This window comes from Ictidomys tridecemlineatus, chromosome 11, assembly GCF_052094955.1.
Source record: "Ictidomys tridecemlineatus isolate mIctTri1 chromosome 11, mIctTri1.hap1, whole genome shotgun sequence".
Classification (NCBI taxonomy): Eukaryota; Metazoa; Chordata; class Mammalia; order Rodentia; family Sciuridae; genus Ictidomys; species Ictidomys tridecemlineatus.
In genome coordinates, this window is record NC_135487.1 from 42,944,635 (window position 1) to 42,969,461 (window position 24,827).

The window sequence follows — 24,827 nt, forward strand, 5'->3', positions numbered from 1 at the left end:
TTTTAACTTTTTGAGTTCTTTATATACCCTAGTGATTGGTGCTCTATCTGATGTGTGAGGGGTAAAGATTTGCTCCCAAGATTTAGGCTCTCTATTTACCTTACAGATTGTTTCTTTTGCTGAGAAGAAACTTTTTACTTTGAGTCCATCCCATTTATTGATTCTTTCTTTAATCTTGTGCCAAAGGAGTCCACATGATGGAGATTAGGACTTAATTTTTCTTCTGTTAGATGCAAGGTCTCTGCTTTTATTCCTAAGACCTTGATATGTTTTGAGTTGAGTTTTGTGAATGGTGAGAGAGAGGGGTTTAATTTTATTTTGTTGCATATGGATTTCCAATTCCTAGCACCATTTGTTGAAGAGGTTGTCTTTTCTCCAATGCATGTTCTTGGCACCTTTGTCTAATACAAGGCAATTGTAATTTTGTGGGTTTGTCTCTGTGTCCTCTATTCGGTACCATTGGTCCACCAGTCTCTTTTGGTGCCAATACCATGTTGTTTTTGTTACTGTTGCACTGTAGTATAGTTTAAGGTCCGGTATAGTGATGCCACCTGCTTTCCTCTTCCTTCTAAGGATTGCTTTAGCTATTCTGGGTCTGTATTTTTCCAGATGAATTTCATGATTGCTTTTTCTATTTTATGAGGAATGTCATTGGGATTTTGATTGGAATTGCATTAAATCTATATAGTGCTTTTAGAAGTATGGTCATTTTGATAATATTAATTCTCCCTATTCAAGAGCAAGGTAGATCTTTCCATCTTCTAAGGTTTTCCTTAGGGTTCTGTAATTTTCATTATATAGATTTTTCACCTCTTTTGTTAAATTGATTCCCAAGTATTTTAATTTAATTTATTTTTTTGAGGCTATTGTTAATGGCATAGTTTTCCTCATTTCCCTTTCTGAGGATTTGTCACTGATATACAGAAATGCCTTTGATTTATGGATGTTGATTTTGTGTCCTGCAACTTTGCTGAATTCATTTACTAGTTCTAGAAGTTTTCTGGTAGAACTTTTAGGGTCTTCTAGGTATAGAATAATATCATCAGCAAATAGTGCCAATTTGAATTCTAATTTTTCTATGTGTATGCCTTTGATTTCTTTTGTCTAATTGCTCTGGCCAGTGTTTCAAGAACTATGTTAAATAAAAGTGGGGAAAGAGGGCATCATGGTCTTGTTCCAGTTTTTAGAGGGAATGCCTTATACATTTAGAATGGTGTTGGCCTGGGGCTTAGCATAGATTGCTTTCATGATGTTGAGATATGTTCCTATTATCCCTATTTTTTTAATGTTTTGAACATAAAGGGGTGCTGTCAAATGCTTTTTCTGTGTCTATTGAGATGATCATAGGATTCTTATCTTTAAGTCTATTGATGTGATGAATTACATTTATTGATTTCTGTATGTTGAGCCAAACTTGCACCCCAGGGATGAATCCCACTTGATCATTGTGCACGATCTTTTTGATATGTTTTTGTATTTGATTTGTCAGAATTTTATTGAGAATTTTTGCATCTGTGTTTGTTAGAGATATTGGTCTGAAGTTTTCTTTTTTTTGATGTGCCTTTGCTTGTTTTTGGAATCAGAGTGATATTGGCCTCATAGAATGAGTTTGGAAGTGCTCCCTCTTTTTCTATTTCTTAAAATAAATTCAAGAGTATTAGTATTAGTTAATCTTTAAAGGTCTAATGGAACTCGGCTGTGTATTCATCCATTCCTGCACATTTCTTGGTTGGTAGACTTTGGTGGTGTCTTCTATTTTGTTGCTTGAAATTGATCTGTTTAAATTTTGTATATCATCCTGATTCAAATTGAGCAAATTATATGACTCTAGAAACTTTTCAATGCCTTCAATATTTTCTTTTATTGGAATACAAATTTTCAAAATAATTTTTAATTATCTTCTGTGTTTCTGTAGTGTCTGTTGTGTGATATTTTCTTTTTCATCACGTATGTTAGTAATTTGAGTTTTCTCACTCCTTCTCTTTGCTAGCATGGCTAAGGGTCTGTCAATTTTATTTATTTTTTCAAAGAACCAACTTTTCTGTCAGTTTTTAAAATTGTTTCTTTTGTTCCATCTCATTTATTTCAGCTCTGATTTTAATTATTTCCTGTCTTCTATTGCTTTTGGTGTTGATTTGTTTTTGTTTTTCTAGGGCTTTGAGATATAATGTTAATAAGTCACTTATTTGTTAACTTTTTCTTCTTCTAAGGAATGAACTCCATGCAATGAACCTTCTTCTTAGAACTCCTTTCATAGTGTCCCAGAGATTTTGATATTGTATCTATGTTCTCATTCACCTCTAATTTTTTTTAATCCTTTTCTTGATATCTTCTGTAACCCATTGTTTACTCAGTAGCATATTATTTAGTTTCCAGGTGTTGGAGTGGATTTTATTTCTTATTTTATCATTGATTTTTAATTTCATTCCATTATGATCTGATTGAATGCATGGTAGTATCTCTACATTTTTATATTTGCTAAGAGTTGCATTGTGGCATAGTATATGGTCTATTTTGGAGAAGGATCCATGTGCTGCTGAGAAAAAAGTATATTCTCTTGTTGAAGGATGAAATATTCTATAGATGTCAGTTAAGTCTAAGATATTGATTGTATTTTTGAGTTTTGTAGTTTCTTTGTTCAGGTTTTGTTTGGAAGATCTATCTAGTGAGGAAAGAGGTGTGTTAAAGTCACCCAAAATTATTGTGTTGTAGTCTATTTGATTCTTGAACATGAGAAGAGTTTGTTTGATGAACATAGCTGCTCCATTGTTTGGGGCATATATATTTATAATTGTTAAGTCTTGTTGGTGTATGGTTCCCTTGAGCAGTATTTAGTGTCCTTCTTTATCCTTTTTGACTGACTTTAGTTTGAAGTCTACTTTATTTGATATGAGGACTTGAGGATGGAAACCCCTGCTTGGTTCCCCAGTCCACATGAGTGGTATAATTTTTCCCAACCCTTCACGTTCAGTCTGTGGATATCTTTTCCTATGAGATGAGTCTCTTGGAGGCAGCATATTGTAGGGTCTTTTTTTTTTTTAATCCAATCTGCTAGTCTATGTCTTTTGATTGGTAAGTTTAGGCCATTAACATTCAGGGTTATTATTGAAACATGATTTGTATTCTCAGACATTTTTGTTTATTTTTGTATTTAATGTGACTTGGTTTCTCCTCTGATTAGATTTTCCTTTAGTGTAATTCCTTCTTCTGCTGATTTTCATCATTGTTTTTCACTTTCTCTTTGTGGAATATTTTGCTGAGGTTGTTCTATTGAGCAGGCTTTCTAGTTGTAAATTCTTTTTATTTTGGTTTATCATGGATGGTTTTTATTTCATCATCAAATCTAAAACTTGATTTTGCTAGATATAAGATTCTTGGTTGGTGTTCATTTTCTTTCAGAGTTTGGTATATGTTGTTCTATGATCTCCTGGCTTTGAAGGTCTGGGTTGAAAATTCTGCTGAGACAGGAATTGGTCTCCTGTATATGAGATCTGATTCCTCTCTCTTGCAGCTTTCAAGATTCTATTCTTATTCTGTATGCTAGGCATTGTCATTACAATGTGCCTTGGTGTAGATCTGTTGTAATTTTGTACATTTGGTGTCCTGTAAGCCTCTTGTATTGGTTTTCCAATTCAGTTAGCTTGGGAAATTTTCTGGTATTATCTCATTGAAGAGATTGTGCATTCCTTTGGTTTGAAACTCTGTGTCTTCCTCTATCCCAGTAACTGTTAGATTTGGTCTTTTGATGCTCTCCGATAATTCTTGGATGCTTTGCTCATGGTTTCTTACTATCTTCACTGTGTGATCAACTATATTTTCCAGATTGTATACTTTTGTCTTAATGATCTGATGTTCTTTCTTCCAAGTTATCTAATCTGTTGGTTATGCTTTCTATTGAGTTTTTTATTTGATTTATTGTATCCTTCATTTCCAGAATTTCTGACTTTTTTTTCCCTGAGTCAGTCAGTCTCTCTCTCTCTCTCTCTCTCTCTCTCTCTCTCTCTCTCTCTCTCTGTAATATTTTGCTACCTGTAATTGCTCTCTTATGTCTTTGTTGGAGTGATCAGTTTTTGCCTGTATTTGCTCACTTAGGTTATTCTATAATTCACAGATTATGTTAATTATAAACCTTTTGAATTCCTTCTCTGACATTTCATCAACTTTGCTGTCCATAGGTTCTGTTATTATAGTATCCTGGTTTGTTTGGGGCACTTTCCTCCCTTGTTTTTTCATGTTGTCTATGTGTCTTCCTTTTTTGCAGTGTGGATCTGTGATATTATAGTTTCTTCCCTGTATTCATATAGTACTCGTGCAGATTGTCTTTACCTCACCTTGATGTTGGACTTCTAGACCCTGCTGGTTTCCCTCAATGTATGCTACTGCATCTAAATATAGCCAAGGTAGCTCAAGATAATAGTTGAGGTGCCCCAAGATGGAAGTAATGACTTACACAAATGAGGCTGAAAGGGTAGGCCTCATACTCCCTTTGGTAATACTGCTGTGAGGTGCTGCAGCTTCTAGGTCCCATCTGCTGTCAATAGTTAGAGGCTATTGTGTGGAGAAGGCTGTGGTGATGACTACAGTGTCCCAAGATGGAAGTAGGTTAAGCTTAGGCTCCCAGGTTGTGTTGGGGGGGGGGGGAGCTTTGACTAACTCGGACCTACACTGGACCTGGATCCTGTGCAAGTAGGTGTGGTCTGGGCCAGGCCTGACCTTTTGTGGTAGTTTGCTGGTTGAAAGGGCAGTCCTGTGCCAGAGGCTAGGCTCAGTCGGGTGTCTGCCCAGAGGGTGGGGGGTGAACCCGGGCCTACTGTGAGCCCTGAGTCCCCCATGGGCTGGTGTGGGCCGTCTGGGCTGGGCCTGGGCTCACGCAGTAGTCTGCTGGTAGGAAGAGGTGGTCTAAAAGTGGTATTTTTTGAGTAAAGAAATTTAGGGCAATAACAGAAGAGGAAGCATTAATAGAAATTGTTATGCTGATATGACAGGTTTTGTTTTTTCCTTTTTCTTTAGTTGGAGAACATCAATTGACAGGCCATAAAGTGGCTGTTAAAATCTTAAATAGACAGAAGATTCGCAGTTTAGATGTTGTTGGAAAAATAAAACGAGAAATTCAAAATCTAAAACTCTTCCGTCATCCTCATATTATCAAACTGTAAGTATTTTTGTACGTGATACACGATGATATTAAAAAACTGTCTTGGAATAGTTTTAAATGAATTTTACAGTTAATTATCTTGAGTTAAACTTACAAAAATATTAGCCTTGGAAGTTGAGACTTCAGTATTTACTTTAAAATTATTTAGGCATTCCATACTCTAGGCAGATTCATTTTTCTGATTTTTTTTTCTAGTCATTTTATGTTAATATACCAGTACATTTTCTTTTTTGGAAAGGTAGAGTAACTGTTAAAAATTTTTTATCATAGCATACTATTTGAAGAATTGAAAATAATAAAAAAAATAGTACTATAATTATTACTAAGTAAAGACTTGAGGAATATTAATGGATTTTGGGTGACTAAATTATAAACTTCAAAGATAAGTAACTTTTAAGATAAATAAGCTAATTAATTAAATAGATAAGAAAATAAGATAATTTATTTAAATTGATTATATCCAAAAAATTTATTAAAAATATGCAGTAATGTTTTACAGTTTAATTTTTTTGCAGTTTAATATTAATTGACATGTAATATTCTAATTATTGAAATTTGTCTTTAATTTTTATTTTAAAGCTTGGTTACAGTGTTATAAAGTAAATATTAATCTTATTGAATACTTGATAATAGCCAGGAATCATGCTGAGCATTTTGCATATATAATTTTATATTGTGCTCATGGTAAACCTATAATGTAGGAATATTTTATAGACAAGGATACTGAATACCTAATGAGTACCAGCAACTAGTCCAAAGTCATATAGCTAGTATAGCAGAGGTAGTAGTTGAGTTCAGATCTGACATTGAATGCCGTGCTATCAATTTCTACTCTAGTCTCTCAAAACTGTTACATAACTCCTTCCTAAGGGAAAAAATAAATTTATGGTTCTCTGGTTTTGACTTAACTATTTTTAATATACTCTTCTATAAATATGCAGTATGTATTCAAAGAACTAGGTATAGACCCATATAGGTATAGTTTTGAAATAATTATGAAACCAAAATAAAGTCATAATTTAAATACATATAAAGCCATGAAATTCAAAATTTGCATGGGCCCACATAGATAATCCAAGATTATCTTTTATTTTAAGGTCAGATGATAAGCAACCTTAAATCCATGCTGCCGTATATTCTATAATATTCACAGATCCTAGGCATGAGAACACATAGTCTGCTGTATCAAATAATGGTTTTTTGTAAAATATAAATTGTTGTTAATAACTTTAATAGAAGAAACAGTAGGAAGATTTCCAATACTGTATTTATTTTTTGATTTAAATAATCTTGCAGAAAAAAAAACCTGTTGATGTAAGTATATATAAAGAAAGCAGTGCTAATATACCTGAAGCTTTGTTTACTAGTTCACTAAAATAAGACATTATGTTTTTCTTAACGTTTGTCAGTGAGCCATCTTTGAATGTCATTGTTAATAAGAACCAACTTGATAACCCATGAAGTTCCATTGTTTATCTGGTGACAGTGCTAGCAAATAGCTGTGGTAGACAGAGTAATGGTCCTCCAAAATGTCTGTGTTCTCATGCCTAGGACCTGTGAATATTGTAGAATATATGGCAGCATGGATTTAAGGTTGCTTATCAGCTGACTTTAAAATAAAAGATAATCTTGGATTATCTATGTGGGCCCATGTAAACTAACACAATCCTTAAAACGGGTAGGAGGAGTGAGTCAAAGAAAAATATTTGAGCATGGCAGCAAGGTCAGAGTGATAGGACTTGAGAAGGATTCAGGTGGCTGTTGCTGGCTTTGACAATGGAGGAAGGCGGCCATAGCTGAAGAATGAATGCAGGTGGTCTCTAAAAGTGGGGAAATACAAAGAAATGTACTGTGTTTCCAGAACCTCCAGAAAGCAACCCAGGCCTGCCAACACCTTAATTTCAGCTCACTGATGCATGTACCAGGCCTCTCATCTACAGAACTGTAAGATTCATGTTATTATAAGCCAAAAATTTTAAAGAATGGCAGCAGTGAAAACTAATGCAGCAGTATTCTTAAAATTCTTAATTTTAAGACTGGTGCAGTTATTAGTGGCATTTGGGAACATTCATTTGGTCTTTACTGCTATACATCTTGTTAGTAAACTATTTGCAAATTGGTATCCTCTGTGATGGGGCTAGGGCTGTGCCTTCTTACAAATAGCATGAATGTGCCATGACTCTTCAGAGCTGGCTTTGTTTGGTTTAGCATGGCATCAACTCAGTTCTCACACAGCTTCCATGAAACTTTCATTCTTAAAATAAGCTTTCATGTCATGTGATCTTCACTTAAAATTTACTCAGTTATAAACAAAACAAAAAAGAATGAGACTAGTGAGATTACATGGCAATATTTGATTATAAGGTTATCATCCTGGCCCAAAGCTGGGTGATCCAGTGTAAGTATTAAGATTTTTAAAGGCTATCATTCATCTATCTATCTATCTATCTATCTATCTATCTATCTATCTATCTATCTATCTATATTTTATTCTAAAAATAAAAAGGGTTGAAAGGTTGGGGAAGTCGCTCAGTGGTAGAGTGCCTCTGGGCTCAATCCCTAGTACTGTGTGTGTGTGTGTTCATATATATATATATAAAATACATCCTATGATGGGACTGCAAATTGGTGCAGCCAATCTGGAAAGCAGTATAGAGATTTCCTTGGAAAACTTGGAATGGAGCTACCATTTGACCCAGCTATCCCACTCCTTGGTTTATACTCAAAGGACTTAAAAACAGCATACTACAGGGACACAGCCATGTCAATGTTTATAGCAGCACAGTTCACAATAGCTAAATTATGGAACTAACCCAGATGCCCTTCAGTAGATGAATGGATAGGGAAACTTTGGAATATATACACAATGGAACCATACTCAGCATTAATAGAGAATAAAATCATGACATTTGCAGGTAAATGGATTAAGTTGGAGAATGCTAAGTGAAGCAAGCCAATCCAAAAAAACCAAAGGCCAAATGTTTTCTTTGATATGAGGATACTGACTCATAATGGTGATGCAGGGGCGGGGTGAGGGCAGGGCGCATGGGAGGAATGGAGGAACTTTAGATAGGGCAAAGAGGAGAGAGGGGAAAAGGGAGGGTAAGGGGATAGGAATGAGAGACGTCATTACCCTAAGTACATGTATGAAGACATGAATGGTGTGAAATACTTTGTACAGTCAATGACTTGAAAAATTGTGCTCTATATGTGTAATATGAAATTAATTACATTCTGCCATTATGTATAACAAATTAGAATAAATAAATAATTTAATAAAAAAGTAGAACCTATGAGGTGATTTACATTTCCTGTCCTTTGTTTTTTTTAACTTTAAAAACAGGATGCCTTATAGTGTTATTTGGGGATTAAATGTGTTGGTCAAATGTTTTGTATTTCATTGACCCCAAACCAAAAATTGGCAAACTGTGAAGTGAATCTAGTTCTCATGATTTCATAAGTCCAAGTGGGTTTTAGTTAACTGACCCAGTTCGTATCTCACTTGACTCCATGTTAGTAATGACTTTATTCTAGTTACTTTGTGACTTCTAAGTGAAATCTCTTTGCAAATGAGTATCTACTTTCTAGGAGAAAAGAAAGCTGAAATGGTTGGAGTGTCATATGCTGAAGAGTAGAGTGGGTAAAGTTATCTTTGTATTTGCCTTATGCCTTGACTCCATCAGTTTTTAAATGATAACCTTGAAAGAGCCCATTTGGGGTTTGTGTCGTACCTAGTTCTTGATCTATTCCTGAAAACACAGGTTTCATTTTGTCAGTAGATAGTTGCAGTTGTCATGGGGATATAAATTCTTGTTTTTGATGTAATATTTATCAGTGACTATTTATGGTTCTATAATTATTTCTAATTTTTGTTTAACTAATCTCATTCTGATTTAGCATTATCTTATTATCTGCTATTTTGTTTTTCTGAAGGAACATTCTGAACATTTTCAGAATTGGTCATAAAATAATAGGCAGAGATAAATTTTGTGTTTAAAGCCTCTGGCTTTCACCTTTGAGCTTAATTCATTCAGCCACATTGCTCTTTAGCTATGGATCTGAACTTAAAATTAAAAAAGTACTCATGTATTCTAGCTACTGAACAAAGTTATTGGCATAGCCTTTAATAGTGTTACTGATTTAAACAAGGAGAGAGACCTGATCCTTAAAGTGGTTTTGCTTGTTTTGTGTAGTCTTGACTAACTGCCAAGAATAGTTTCCTTATTTCAAAATGGGTCTCTAGAATTAGCTAGAAAGTTTGAACACTAAATACCAAGGATGATGGATATTTACTGAATGATTTCTTTATTAACTCAAATTGAAAAAAAATATTAGCAGCCCCAATCCAACAGGTAAAAATTAAAATGAAAAAAATGGGATTTAAATGCAAATACAGTTTTTTTTCATGAATTAGATTTGGTGAATTTTTCATCTTGTTTTCTGTCTTCCATAGTTTTTAGGGAAATTTGATTTTAACTTATCAATATTTTCTAATTTGGAAGAGATATTTCTGACTGCCTACTCATTTTAATCGATATCTCATTAAACCTATAGACACCTTTTTATCAGTGTTTATTGCCATCACCTTGAATGCTGTAAACCCTGAGTTTCCAGGATGCCAGATTTTTTGTTTTCTTTTCCCATTCTTGTCTCTTTCTAAAACTTTCTCCTCAGGACCACTCTTTATTAGTCTGGCATTAAATACTGTACTTCAGCTACTGTGCTAGACCAGTTGTCCTGATTGAACCTTCTTCAGGTGATGGCATTACTACTGCAGCATCATTTGCAATCTCTGTGCTAAAGATTCCCAAATCTATATCTCTGGACTGTTTATTTCTATTGAATTTTGAACACTAGTATTGAACTATTTATTGGATTTTTCCATTCTGAAATTGTAGTCATCTGAAACTTGAAATGAAACTGAACTTTTCTTTCTTTCTTAAGTTTATTATTCCTAGAAGGAATATATTTTTTTAATAAATAGAACTGATGAATTATTGATGTATTGGAAAAAAAGAATCCTATTTTTGGCTTAAGCAATTAGAATCTGGGGTTTTAGCTTAAGTAGTAGGTGATAATATTGGGGCCATTTTGGGCGGCTAGGAGAAATACAAGAAACAGTGGAGCAGGAGTGAACATTGAAGGGACTTTGTTGGCTACGTTAAGCAGGAAATTTCATGAGACATCTAAGTGGAAGTGTCATAGAGTGTCCTTACTCTCCATCCTCCAGCATATTAGTAAGTGTTCAGTGACTTGTGACACACATGAAGAGGTGACATTTCAGCAAAGTCCATGTAGATCTAGAAGGATAAGCAGGAACAAAAGAATGAGTGTAAAGAATATAGAGTACTGGAAACAGTCTAGTGTGGCAGGCACAGGAGTGTGTGTAGGGGTGGAGCAAAATAAGGTGGGGAAGGAGGTCATCAGTCCACTCACTTAACAGATGATGCTATCTAGGCACTGGACAAACATGGCAGGCAAGATGATAACAAAGTCCTTGTTATTTTTTTTAATTCACTTTTTAATTTGTTCTTTTTAGTTATATATGACAGTAGATTCTATTTTGACATATTTATACAAACATGGAGTATATCTCATTCTGATTAGAATCCCAGTCCTATGGATGTACACGATGTTGAAGACAATAAATTCCATATTGTCAAATATATTTGGCTTTTTACTCTTGAATAAGATGAGAAGCCATTGGAAGATATTGATCAGAGGTGATGTGATCTGACCTACATTTAGATTACAACTGGGAAGTGCTGAAATAAAGAAACCAGTTAGGAATCAGTTGTACTAATATGGGTATAAAATGATAGTGACATGGAATACAGTTTTATGGAGGCATTGTTCGAGAAGTAAGCATATTCTATTCTTTCAAGGTCAAGTCAAGAGCATTCACTGACAGGTGACATGTAGGTTGGGAGAGAAGTCAAAGATAGCTCCAAGGAATCTGGTCTAGGAAAATAAGAGTTGCTAGGTTTGTAGGAGGAACGGGTTTGAGGTGAAATGTTAGGGGGTGGTATCAATTATTTGATTTGATTTTTTGGGATTGAGATGCTTATTAAATATCCTAGTAGACGTGTAAGTGGACTATTAAATATCTGAGTTCTATATATAGATAGAGATATAGACATAGATAGATAATAAAGAAAATATTTAACATCATATAAGATTGGATAAGATCACCAAAAATGTAAGTATAGAAGACAGGAAATCCAGGGAGTAAGCTTTAGGGCACTATAAGGCTAACATGTCTGGGATATGAGGGAAAACCAGCAAAGGAAAATGAAAATGAATGGTCTGTGACATTGGAGGAAAAGTAAGAGAATCTTAAAGCCGAACAAGAAAATATTTCAAGAAAGAGATTATCAAAAAGAAAGAGAGATTGTAGCTCTTCCTTTTACTGCTGAATATTGAGTAAGATGAGAACTGAGTATTGACTTATTTGATCTGGCAAGGTGGAGGTTGCCGGTGTTTTTGAAAAGAACCAGTTTATTGGAATGGTAAGGTCCAAAGCCTGGCGTGAATGGTTTAAGAGAGAGTATGAGATGAAGATGGGGACATAGTTTACTATAGACAGGATAAGAAAAAATAGGATTGGAACTTGAAAAGAATGTGGAATTTAAATGCAGTTTGTTTTTTTAAGATGGGGGAGATACTATCAAATATTTCTTTTGTCAAAAGGAATGATTAAGAGGAAGAAATTGATGCAAGAGAAAGAGTGACTAATTGTAGGAACTGAGTTCTTTAGAAGATGGGCTAGAATTAGTGTATAAAATTAGAGGACTTAGTCTTATGACCATGAGTGTCAGGTGTGGTGCTCACTCCTGTAATCCCAGCAGCTCAGGCGCTGAGGCAGCTGAGACAGGAGGATCCTGAGTTCAAAGCCAGCCTCAGCAATGGTGAGGCACTAAGCAACTCAGTGAGACAAAATAGGGCTGGGGATGTGGCTCAGTGGTCAATGCCCCTGAGATTAATCCCTGGTAAAAAAAAGAAAAGAGTATCTATGACCATGGAGATACTAGCTGTGTATTCTGGAATGAAAACAATTAGAAAAGAGGAGGTTGTTTAGTCAGCTTTTTCATTGTTGTGAACAAAAGACCTGAAAAGAGCAATTTTAGAGAAGGAAAAGTTTATTAGGCTCACGCCTTCAGAGGTCTCAGTCTGTAGAAAGGTTACTCTGTTGCTCTGGGCCTGGAGGCGAGGCAGAACATCAGGATGGAAGCTCAAGACCTGGCAAACAGGAAGCTGAGATCAAGCCCTGCTCACCAGGGACAAAATGTAAACCCTAAAGGCACACCTCCAGTGACCTACCTCCTCCAGCCCCACCCTCCCTGCCTATAGTTATCACCAGTTATTTCATTCCAGGGGATTAATGCACTGATTAGGTTAAGGCCCTCATAACTCTTCATCTCTAAACTTTCTTACATTGTCTCACTTGTGAGCCTTTGGAGAACACCTTATCTCGAAAACATAATAGAAGTCAAGGAACAGAGAGGCCATCTGTGAGACAGATCTTCTATATGAATGTTATGTACAAGGCTGGGATTGTGGCTCAGCAGTAGAGCACTCGCCTAGCACGGGCGGGACCCAGGTTCGATTCTCAGCATCACATAAAAATAAAGGCATTGTGTTGTGTCCATCTACACCTTAAAAAAAAAAGATACATATTCATTCTCTCTCTCTCTCTCTCTCTCTCTCTCTCTCTCTCTCTCTCTCTCTCTCTCTCTCTCTCTCTCTCTCTCCCCCTCTCCCCCCCCCAAAAAAAATTATTTACATCCCAAATGTTGATAATAGTAGCAGGGGTGAGGGGGGAAGACAGTAGGTCAGAATGAATTATCAAGGAGATGGGTTGAGACTGTAGCATGGTGGGCAGCATCATGTGACGCTGTAGAGTGGCCTACGCTTCAGATACAGGGGAGTTCTTGAGGGAGGAGGTTTTGAGTGAGAGTTTCCTTTAGATTGTAGTTTATTACTGGACTCTGCAAGTTTAATATTTCATTAAATTGAACTGAATTAATGAAAAAAATCTCTGATAAGCAGTGAGTGCTGATATCTCAGAGAGACATATTTTATGTCTTTGGCTGGAGGTCTAGTCTTTGAAATTAAAGCAAATGAATCCACTCTGAGCAGGTCTCTAGATCTAGGAGACAGTTAGAAATTGTGCATTATGTGGCTGAAAGGATGGATCAGCAAAATTGAGACTAGGCATTCCTCTGTAGGACAAACCAAGTGTTTTCTTCTGTAAGGAAAAAAAAAAAAAAAAAACCAGATGGAGGATCAAACTATAATTTAAGAGAGACTTTTTAACCAATTGCAATGTATGGATTATATTTGGATCCTAATTAAAAAAAAAAACTGTGAAAGCATTATAAGCTAATCAAGACTTCTGATTGGATGTTGGATGACACTCATGATTTTCTGAATTTATGCCTGGTAACAGTATTGCATATTGTGCATACATGTGTGCTTGTGTACATGCACACATTTGAAAAAGTCATCCTTTAGAGATACTTGCAGACCCACTTACAGAGAAAAACAAAAGCCAAATTCATGAAAAAAATACTTTTATAAAGTTAGTAACCAAGACATCTTATACTTAAGAATTTCATAGAAATATTAATTTATTCTTTATTTTTATACATAAATAAGTAAACGGGGCTGGGGATGTGGCTCAAGCGGTAGCGCGCTCGCCTGGTATGCGTTCGGCCCGGGTTCGATCCTCAGCACCACATACAAAGATGTTGTGTCCGCCGAAAAATAAATATTAGAAAAAAAATTCTCTCTCTTTCTCTCTCTCTCTCTCTCTCTCTCTCTCTCTCTCTCTCTCTCTCTCAAATAAATAAATAAATAAGTAAAGCGCCATGAACCCAATAAAAATGGGCAGAAGACACAAGAAAGCACTGCATAAGAAGAGATGCTTATGGTATTTTTGTAAGCATTGGAGGTTATATAAATCTTTCTAGAGATTGTAGCATTGCTAATCTTTTGCTAGAAAACAGTTGGCATCATGTCCTAAAATGGAACATTTATATGCACTGTGATTTAGTTCCACTCACCAGTATATACCAAATAGAAAATCCTTCCCTGTACAAGAAGCAAACAATAGAATTGTAGAAATAATGTAAATACTATTTAGTGGTAGAAGATGAATAAATAGGATAGTAACAGACCAGTAAGTGAATAAATACAAGATAATGTACAATGGTCAAATCTGATAACTCTAGCAAATAATATAGATGAAATTCAGTAAAGTAAATTGCCAAATATTACATATGGTGTACTCCTCCTTTTAAGCCAAAGAACAATTAAAATAAAAAACATGAATATGAATTGTTCATAAGCATATGGAATATATTTATGCAGAGAGAAAAGGAACATACATATTGGTACATTTATCTTTGAAAGAGAAAGCAAGCTTGTGCAATGGAGCATGCCTGTAATCTTAGTGACTTGGAAGGCTGAGGCAGGAGGATTGCAAGTTTGAGGCCAGCCTGGGCAACTTAGCTGAGAATCTCAGCAATTTAGTGAGACCCTGTCTCAAAATAAAATAGTCAGTGGCTGGGGATGTGGCTCAAGCGGTAGCACGCTCGCCTAGCATGCATGCGGCCCGGGTTCAATCCTCAGCACCACATACAGACAAAGATGTTGTGTCCGACGAAAACTAAAAAATAAATATTAAGAATTCTCCTCTCTCTCTCTCTTAAAAAAAATAAATAGTCAGGGGGCAGGGCTCTGGGAATGTAGCTCAGTGGTATTCTTGGGTTCAATTCTGAGAGAGAGAGAGAGAGAGAGAGAGAGAGAGAGAGAGAGAGAGAGAAAGCGAAAGCAAAGTCAGGATGAGCAGGGCTTCAGGATGCTGGCTTCTTTGGGTGAGGAGAAATCACCTTGCAGAAGGCAACTCTCTGTATGGTTAGAGGGCCGATATTGTCAGGGTTCTGCCGTTTTGTCTGGGTGATGGGTTTATGTGTGTTTATTTATCAATCACGTGTCTTATTATTTTTTAGACAATAATGCATGTTTATTCTTATGGTAAAACCAGGTATTTGAAAGACCACTATTTTTAACAGAGAATTGGTATGTTTTAAGGGGAGATAAATATTAAAAATTTATTTACAAAAAATTGACTGTGTCATATTAGGCTTGAGCGATTCCAAGCGATTCCCCATAGGTACAGTCATATAATCTTCTTTCTCATGCCTACTCCCAAATTCATTTTGAATATTTTGTGGCATGCTCAGATTTGGTTTTCTGTCTCATCTAGTTTTTTGTGTCCTTTTGTGTATTTTGTTATATATAATGTTAGGATTTCTTTTGACCAAAGAGCATGAAATATAATTTGCTTCAATTCAGTTCCCAGTACTCCCCTTTCCCTCCCCACCTTCCTCACCCTGGTTCTTTCTGCTGTTTACTGTTAGTTCTTTTTCTTTGTATTTAGTGTCTTGTGGAGATACATAAGGTGAGACAACACTGTGGTATGTTCCGGTATTTACATAGGAATGTTAAGTCAGGCTTATTTCACTGTTCTGTTCTTATCTAGACACTTATTTCTCCTTCTCTTCCCCTCAGTCCCCTTCATCTAGTTCACCAATGTTTCTTCTATTTTGATGGAATCCACCCACTCTTCCCTTCCTCTCTTTTTCCCACTTATTTTGGACTAGCTTTGACATATTAGAGAAACCATTCAACCTTTGGCTTTCCGAGTCTGGTTTATTTCACTTAGCATGATAGTCTCCAGTTCCATTCGTTTACCAGAAAATGACATAATTTCATTTTTCTTTATGACTGAGTAATACTCCATTGTGTATACCATATTTTCTTTATCCATTGATCTGTTGAAGGGCATCTGAGTTGGTTCCATAGCTTGGCTATTGTGAATTGTGCTGCTATAAATATCAATGTGGCGGCATTCTTGTAGTAATCTGCTGATTTTAGAGCTTTTGAATATGTACTGAGGAGTGGGATATCTGGGTCATATGGTGGTTTAATTTATAGTGTTTTGAGTGGTTGCACTAATTTGCAGTCCCACTAACAACGAATAGTGTATGAGTATACCTTTCCCCCCACATCCTCTCCAGTACTTATTATTATTTGTATTCTTAATAATTGCAGTGCTAACTAGAGTGAGATGAAATTTCAGTATAGTTTTGATTTGTATTTCCTTGATTGCTAGAGATATTGAACATTTTTTCATGTATTTGTTAACCAGTTGTATTTCTTCTTTTGATAAGTGTCTGTTTAGTTCTTTTGCAAATAAAGTTTCTTTATTGTTAATATCCCCTATTTTGAGTGCCTAGAAATATATACACGCACACATGTGTGCACCCATTCACATTTATATATTGAGTTTTTTATTATGGAAATTTTTAAGCATATCCAAAAGTAAAGTGATGAGCTTATGTAACTCTTCATTTGTCCTCTGCAGTTGTAAGTGTGCTGTTTATCTGCTTCCTCCAGACCATATTATTTTGAGACAGGTCCCAAGCATTTTATATTTAATCTGTAAACTGTTCAGTATCAAATTTTAAATAAATAATTATTATCACATCTAAGAAAGCAGTTAGCAATCTTAACCTTCCAGTCAATATTCTGGCTTTCTTGATTGTTTGATAAGTAATTTGAGTCTAGACAATATATTTGGTCGATATGTTTCTTGGATTACTTTTAGTAAGTTCCCCTTTCCTCTGTTTATTGCATTGACTTTTTATTTGTTGAAGAAAGGATGATTTTATTCCCTTTTATGATTTTTTTCATTGTATCTCTGCAATATACTTTTCTATATCCAAGTATTTTCTTGTTTATGTTTAAATACATTATACATTATCTCTGTTGACTATAAACAGATTTTTGCTTACCTGAAAATTAATGCTCAACATTAATTCCTCAACATGTTGAGCATTAATTAATTAATGTTGAGCATTAATTAATTCCTCAACATTGTTGAGGAATGGAGGATTTTAAAGATCGTGTCAACATGCAAGGAGACTCTGAAGGGGAGTCTGCGGGCCTCAGGAAGTAGACTGCTTGTGTAGTGCTCTGAGTTTATGATGCTGATTATTCTGATAACATTATATAATTTGCTGCCATTTTAAAATATTATAAAATACTGGAGTATGAAATTGTAGTAAAAACAGATTAAGTTTATTTTGTTAGAAATAACATTTTTTATTCAACTTTTTTTCATTTACATAATAGATACCAGGTGATCAGCACTCCAACAGATTTTTTTATGGTAATGGAATATGTGTCTGGAGGTGAATTATTTGATTACATCTGTAAACATGGTCGGGTGAGTAATATTCTATCTAGTATATTAAGCCTTTAAATTAAAGAAGAGTAAAGTATTGAGACATAGCCAACCACAAAGATATCTTCAGAGTTTGAGTTGCTTCTGTAAACATGTACAACTAAACAGAATATTAGACAAATTTTCTTTAAGTATACCTTCCAGTATACTCATTTTGGGAAATATATTCCACTTAGTTGCCAAAATGATTGATATGCTTTCCCAAGTCTGTTCTGTAAAATTGTGTTGAAATATCAGTTATTTTCTTTTCTTAGCACTTTCACATAAGTTGTTTTACCGATGACTCTCCAAAATGTGTGTACATTTAATATTAATTGAAAATTAAACCTTCTGCCTTACAGCACACAGCAAAGCAAAACTTATTGAATAATAGGTTGAACTTTGACAAGTTTTTGGTTGACTTATTTTGTTTGATTGTTGAGAATTGAATTATCTAGTTATCCTGCTTAGTTTGATTTAGACTGATTATGAAACTAAAACTCCTACTGTGTAGATGTCCCAGATTTTTTAATGCAGTTTCTTTTATACTTGATAGGTTGAAGAGATGGAAGCTAGGCGGCTGTTTCAGCAGATTCTGTCAGCGGTGGATTATTGTCACAGGCATATGGTTGTTCATCGAGACCTGAAACCAGAGAATGTGCTATTGGATGCACATATGAACGCCAAGATAGCTGATTTTGGTGTGTAATTCCAGGCTTGTTCAGAGAGGCATCGCCACTTGTGTCAGTGAGGAATCCTGTGTCAGTAACAACTCTCACAGAACTGAGATCGCTTTCAGCCTTGTAAATTTTGTACCATGAAAAGGGATTAGTTGCAGTCGCCACATTAAGTTGTTCTTTTCATTTAAATATACTTAAAAATTACAGATAGCCTCCAGAAAACTAGTTAGAGGGATATATCAAGGTAAATCTTTTCAATTTTCATTTTCTCCTAAGAAAATGATAACTGTGTTAGGGGAGTCCCAAACTTGTTTGAAAATATGATGAAAGTATGGATACTTTCCCTGATAAATGCCCATAAACAGGCTCATGAAAATTTGCATACAGTTTAGAAAAAGTTTTATTGTCCTCTGAATTGATCCAGGAGAAGTGCATGGATCTTACAGTAATATCTAGCAACTTAATGAGAAAATGGGAGTTTTATAGGGTAAATAAATGTGATTTTTATGGTCCAAACAAGTTTTGGGGTAAGCACGCTTGGAAAGGATGCCATAGTACTATGAATATTTGAGAAAATGGTTAGGACAAGAGATCTTAAGAAAAGAGAAATGGAAAGGTGCCAAAGGTTGGTATTGCTTTTTTAAGTTTTTTTCTATGCCTTGTCTTAAATATAAACATGGAAACTAGTTTCACTATTTCTCTTTCTTCTGTAAATCATGAAACTCTTTTAGTTCAGCTAGATTTTGGGTTCAATAGATTATTTTTTCTGTGTTGAATTAAAGTTTTACAGTTAAAAGCTTTAGGAAATAATCTGCTTATGAATTGAAGACTATCTGACTTTGAAATTTTTTAACCATGGCTTTCAAAAGCATAGTTTAAAAAAGTAGTAGCCTATATATTATTCTTTCAACTATAGAAGCAGATAAATAATATTTTGATACTTTTATTTTTAGAAATGCTAATATACTTTAGAGTAACCTTATTTGTGAAGTGAATCAACATTTTTATTTAGAAAGGAGTTTAACTCCTGTCATTCACATGATATCTTTAGTTTTTTGGGGGTCAATGTAAGCACTATGAAATGTTTCTTTCCACTTTTAACAAGTGCTTTTCATTATTTTTAATAATTAAAGTTATAATTTATAGAACATTAAACACTTGAAAGTTTTCATATTTTTATCTATACCATAAAAACTAGCAACAAGTAAACATTGCTCTTATTTTCAGGATTATCCAACATGATGTCAGATGGTGAATTTCTACGAACTAGTTGTGGATCTCCAAATTATGCAGCACCTGAAGTCATCTCAGGCAGGTAATAATATATCATTCTGATATCATTTAATCATAATAGGTTCTCTTTGGAAGGTAGGATTGTTTTTTTCTTCTGTGATGCTGGGATTGAACCCATAGCCCTGTGCTTGCACCAACTGAGCTAAGTTCCTAGCCTGCAAGATAAGATTTTTTAACACAGTAGAAACAATTTCTTTTTTTAATTATTGAGGGGGATGGTTATATTAAAAATTTTTAAGTTTCAAGTAGATGTTATAAATGTATTTATAAAGTTTTTTTTTCATTAAAAATAACTGAAACAGGGCTGTGGTTGTGGTTCAGTGGTAGAGCACTCACCTAGCATGTGTGAGGCACTGGGTTCGATTCTCAGCACCACATACAAATAAATAAAAAATAAAGAACCATTGACCCCTAAAATAACTAACTAACTAACTAACTAACTAACTGCCTGAAACAAATATCAGTGTGATGTCTGTATTTTATTTCAGAAAAGGGCAAGTAAGAGTAAAAATTTGCTAAATGCAACCTCTTGTCATTCTTTATCAGATACAGTCCTTTAATAGTTTACATATTAAAGTCTGTAGAATATTGTTTTGTATTTTGTCTTTGGAATAATGAAATTTTGAGGGAAATTATTGTTTCATGAAATTATACAAGTGGAGATTAATTATGCAAGTAATTTATTCATTGGTACATTATGTAATGTTTATACAGATTGCCATGGTGAAGTCAAATCTTTCTACAGTGGTCAGTGTCTGATTTTAAAAATTAACAGAATTACTGAAAAGATGTCATTGCTAGCAGCAGATATTGAGTGTCTTTGTCCATTTGGGCTGCTCTAACAGAGTACTACCATAGACAGTGACTCATAAACAACAGAAATATATTTCTTGTACTTCTGGAGACTGTGAAGTCCAAGAACAAGGAGCTGAAAGATTGTGTACCTGCTAGAGTCTGTTCCTTATAGTACAGTATCTTTTTACTATAAGCTCACATGGTAGAAAGAAAAGGGATCTAGATCTTCTGAGTGATCTCTTTATTAAGGGCATTAATCCAGTTCATAAGGACTTCATTCTCATGGCCTAATCTCCTTCCAAAGTCCCCCCTTCCTAATACTATCATTTTGGGTGTTAGAATTTCAGCATATAAACTTTTGAGGGACACAAACATTTATGTATGTTTCAAGGAGTTTGGGTAATACAATAAATAATGTAATTGTGCGACAGCATTTTTTATAGAAACATTATATTCTTCACATTAGAATTGTAGAGATTTATTTTGTTACTTCAGATCCAAGATTGAATTGGTAATATATTATCAGGAGAGTTTTCATGATGTAGAAAACTGAGAGGAAAAATGGAAATGATGTCTATTGTAGACATAGGTTATCTGGAGCACAGGTGATCTTTATTCTGTGAGTTAGCAAGTGAGTAGAATGAAAGGTAGTAGGTACTCAATATGACAGTAAATTTACATAGTACTGGTTAAGTACTTTAATTTGTCAGATATTGTTCAATATAGGTGTGCAAGGGATAAAATTTTGATTATATATGCATTTTGTTTTTTTTAATAAGGGGAAAAGATTAGCTTATTCACCAAAGTATTGCTTTTTCAAATTTGTTACATACTTTGATGTCTCCTTCAAAAATTAAGTAGAAAATGTTAGAGTTTTTATTGGTAAATTACAATTAAATGAATTTGTGTCAAATAAAGAAAAGTATCATATCCTCTTGACAAATTTGCATAGTAATTGGTCAAACCAATTATTCCTTATGGAAAACAACATAAATGTTTAAAGCAGTCATGGACTTCATTAAATATCTTGAAAATCAATATATACTGAGTTGGCATTAAATAAATATATAAGTAAGGTATATAAAAATGGGAAAAAGGACTAAAATTGTAATTCAAGTAGTAGAACACTTGCCTAGAATGTGTGAGATCCTGAAAAAAAAAAGAAGAGAGAAAATGATTCTTGCATTTCAGGTTTGTATTATCATCTTATTTTAGATTGTATGCAGGTCCTGAAGTTGATATCTGGAGCTGTGGTGTTATCTTGTATGCTCTTCTTTGTGGCACCCTCCCATTTGATGATGAGCATGTACCTACATTGTTTAAGAAGATCCGAGGGGGTGTGTTTTATATTCCAGAGTATCTTAATCGTTCTGTTGCTACTCTGCTGATGCACATGCTGCAGGTTGACCCCCTGAAACGAGCAACTATCAAAGACATAAGGTAAGTATTCTTTTTGTTCCTGTTTTGCCCATCTTCTATAGTAATAGTGAAGCCAATTGCTTGCTTTATAAAATTAGACTTTAAATATTTTCTAAGTATTTTACTGACCTTATTACACAAGCCTGATCATGTCACTTATTTTTCAAACATTTCACATTGATTCCAAAACTTTTTAGCTCAAATAGCAAAGCATACAAGACACTTCATAAGGCCCTACTTCTCCTGAAGTCTTGTTGTCTGTTTTTATCATCACAGTCCTTGTACTACTGCTTGAACTTGTTGAACTTGCCCTTGTTCCTCAAATATCAGATTCTCTGCCTTTGTGTCCCTGTTATGCTTTTTGTCTTGATGGCTTTTGATAGCCTTCCATTCACCCTTTAGGGTTCTGCACACATGCTACCTCCTTTACAAAATCACTTCTGATTCTCCCAGGCAGGTTTCCGCCTCTGTGATGTCAGTCATTGGTTTGTGCTTTATTATTTCATTCTCATACTATATCTAGTTGGTGTGTCTTTCTCCTTTCTTAAATTATGACTGCATTAGAGGAGAGTGTGTCTTACTCATCTTTCTATGTACATTGGTGCAAGGCCTAGAAATATATGTACAGAAAGTACCTAAAGAAATTTCAAATGGAAAAATAGGCAGAGGTTCATGTATTTTACATACAACTGATGGAATAGAGCATAAAAAAGTTTTGCTAAGTTTTTTAATCCAGTAGTTACTAGTGGTTTTACTGTGAAGGATATATGAGAAAGTTTGGACAGTGCAATTGCTGGTGCTGCCACGAGTATGACCTTTATATAGCACAGGCACCAGAATATGTCAGTGCCTTATGCTGATGACTTGTCCTTTATTTATTTTTTTTTTGAGAGTTTTTGTTTTTACATAAGATTTCATCCATGCTTGTTTACAAATATATAACATATATATATATATATTTAAGTGTATGTAAGTAAATATATATGTATATATATTTACTTACATTGGTAGGATTAATTTAGAAATTGGCTCCTAAAATTAAAAAGCTGTAGGTATGGCTTTGAAAATTGGCAGCTTACCTTTTTGCAAAGATTTTATGTTCTGTTGACTAACTTAATGAATTTGAAATAAAAGTTTTAGATTTTCTCTATCTACTTTTAAGAATTAATTTATTGGTATAATTCGCTTATTACAAATCCATTCCTTTAAAATGCATATTCACTGTTTTTTTTAGTATGTTCACAAAGTTGTATTGTTACCATTATCTAATTCTAGAGCCTTTTATCCCTCTCAAAAAAACTGTACCACTAGTCGTCACTTCCCATTTCCCTTTCCTCCTAGCCTGTGTCAACCACTAGTTTACTCTCTGTCTTTATATCTATTCTGGTCATTTCATTTAAATGAATTCATAGACTCTATGGCCTTTGTGTCTGACTTCTTTGTTTTAGCATAATATTTTCAAGGTATTTCCATTGTGTAGCATGTATCAGTACTTCATTTCTTTTTTCCTTGATCAGTATTCAGTTTGTTTATTCATCATTTGATGGACAGTTGAGTTGTTTCCACCTTTTGCTTTTTATGTCTGATACTGCTTTGAACATTCACATACATATTTTGTATGGTCATGTTTTTAGTTTTTATGGTTTTATTTCTAGAGTTTTATTATAATTGTTCTGTGCTGTCGTTGTCACTGCTCTTATTTGTTTAGTGGTTTCCTAAACTAATTTCTTTTTTTCTTTTTTTGGTTCTAGTAATTGAACCCAGGGGCTCAATTCCTACTGAGCCACAATCCCTGCCCCTTTTTGTATTTTGTTAGAGACAGGGTCTCACTGAGTTGCTTAGGGCCTCACTAAATTGCTGAGGATGGCTTTAAGCTCACGATCCTCTTGCCTCAGCCTCCCAAACTGTCGGGATTACAGGTGTGCGACACTGTTCCTGGCCTAATTTCTTAAACTCTGTATTTTTTGTCATGTATGGTTGCTGAAGTCTATCTTTGTTAGCTAAGTGGTCAGCTAATGATTAGACAGATTTCTTAAAATGCTGTGATCTGTGCTGGGTTTGGTGGCACACCCAGCTACTTAGGAAGCTAATGTAGGAGGTTCACTTGTGCTCATGAGTTTAAGAACAACCAGGACAATATGGTGAAACCCCATCTTAAAAAAAAGAAAACAACAACAACAAAAAAAAACTGGTGATAATTATATCATAGAATCGTGTAATAAGAATTGTAATGCATTCCGCTGTCAAATATAAATAAAAAATTTAAAAATAATAATAATAAGTCCCCTAGCCTTAGCCTTGATGAGAAATTATCTGTGTATCTTCAGTGCTCTGACAGGCAGTTGTTTATCACTTTATCTTAGCCATCATCTACTTTGCAGAGCATCAAAGTTGGCCAGTGATGAGAAATTAGAGCCTTCTCAGTTCTTTCTTGGGCATGCACACTCCCCGCATATGTGTTCCTGGCAACCTTAAATCCCAGGAATATATGAAAGTTTTTCAAAGACCCCTTTGGAAGATTTTCCTTCTTAAGTTTTTGGGTCAGCTTCTTGGTTATGCATCTTTTATTGCTCTTCAGACAGATGGGATATTAAACAGTTGCTGTTGACTGTTTTTGATGAATGCCCTGGGAGAAGGTTGTTTGCAGTGAGTGAGCTCTGATTCCTGTCAAATAAAGCAAGGCCTATCAGTGGAGGTTTCCAGGGAATTGCTAGCTGTGTAATATAATGACAGTTCTCATGGGGTAGGACTTTGGAGAGTTCTGAACCTGCTTTGCTCTTCTGACTATCTAATCCTGTGGTTTTTAACACTGTTGGTTTTCTCAGCTATGTGATTGTGGACTCTTGGTTTTTAAATCTACTATGTAGCTAGAGAAAGGAGATGAAGATAGGGCATCTTAAAAAGCCATATGTCACACTTTTCTTGCTGAGGTTCAGCCATTTTTCTTGAATAAAGACTTATCATATTGTGCAGAATTATGAAATTCTGCAATTTTCAGAATTATGAAAATGTTAATTTTTGGCAACTTTTGCTACAACTGTCAAGAATACCTGATTTCTTTTACTGCTCCATCCCATCACTATGTTCTCATGATATTGGGCTAGTTCAGTTCCTGGAGCATGTTAGACCTCTTTCTTGTCTCAAGGTCTTTGTGTAGACTGTTTCTTCTCTGGGAATACCTGCCTCCCAACTC

The 24,827-nt window shown here is 34.8% G+C and overlaps 1 protein-coding gene across 1 annotated transcript in view; it reads left to right on the forward strand.

Annotated features, from left to right (window-relative positions):
• The window catches only part of Prkaa2 (protein kinase AMP-activated catalytic subunit alpha 2), a 67,717-nt gene that overhangs the window by 31,057 nt on the left and 11,833 nt on the right, over window positions 1–24,827 (forward strand). Inside the window, exons 2-6 of the mRNA XM_005326023.4 lie at window positions 5,011–5,152; window positions 17,357–17,450; window positions 18,004–18,148; window positions 19,355–19,442; window positions 21,431–21,655. Of these exons, the coding sequence (XP_005326080.1) occupies window positions 5,011–5,152; window positions 17,357–17,450; window positions 18,004–18,148; window positions 19,355–19,442; window positions 21,431–21,655 (694 nt within the window). The remainder of the gene's footprint in view (window positions 1–5,010; window positions 5,153–17,356; window positions 17,451–18,003; window positions 18,149–19,354; window positions 19,443–21,430; window positions 21,656–24,827) is intronic.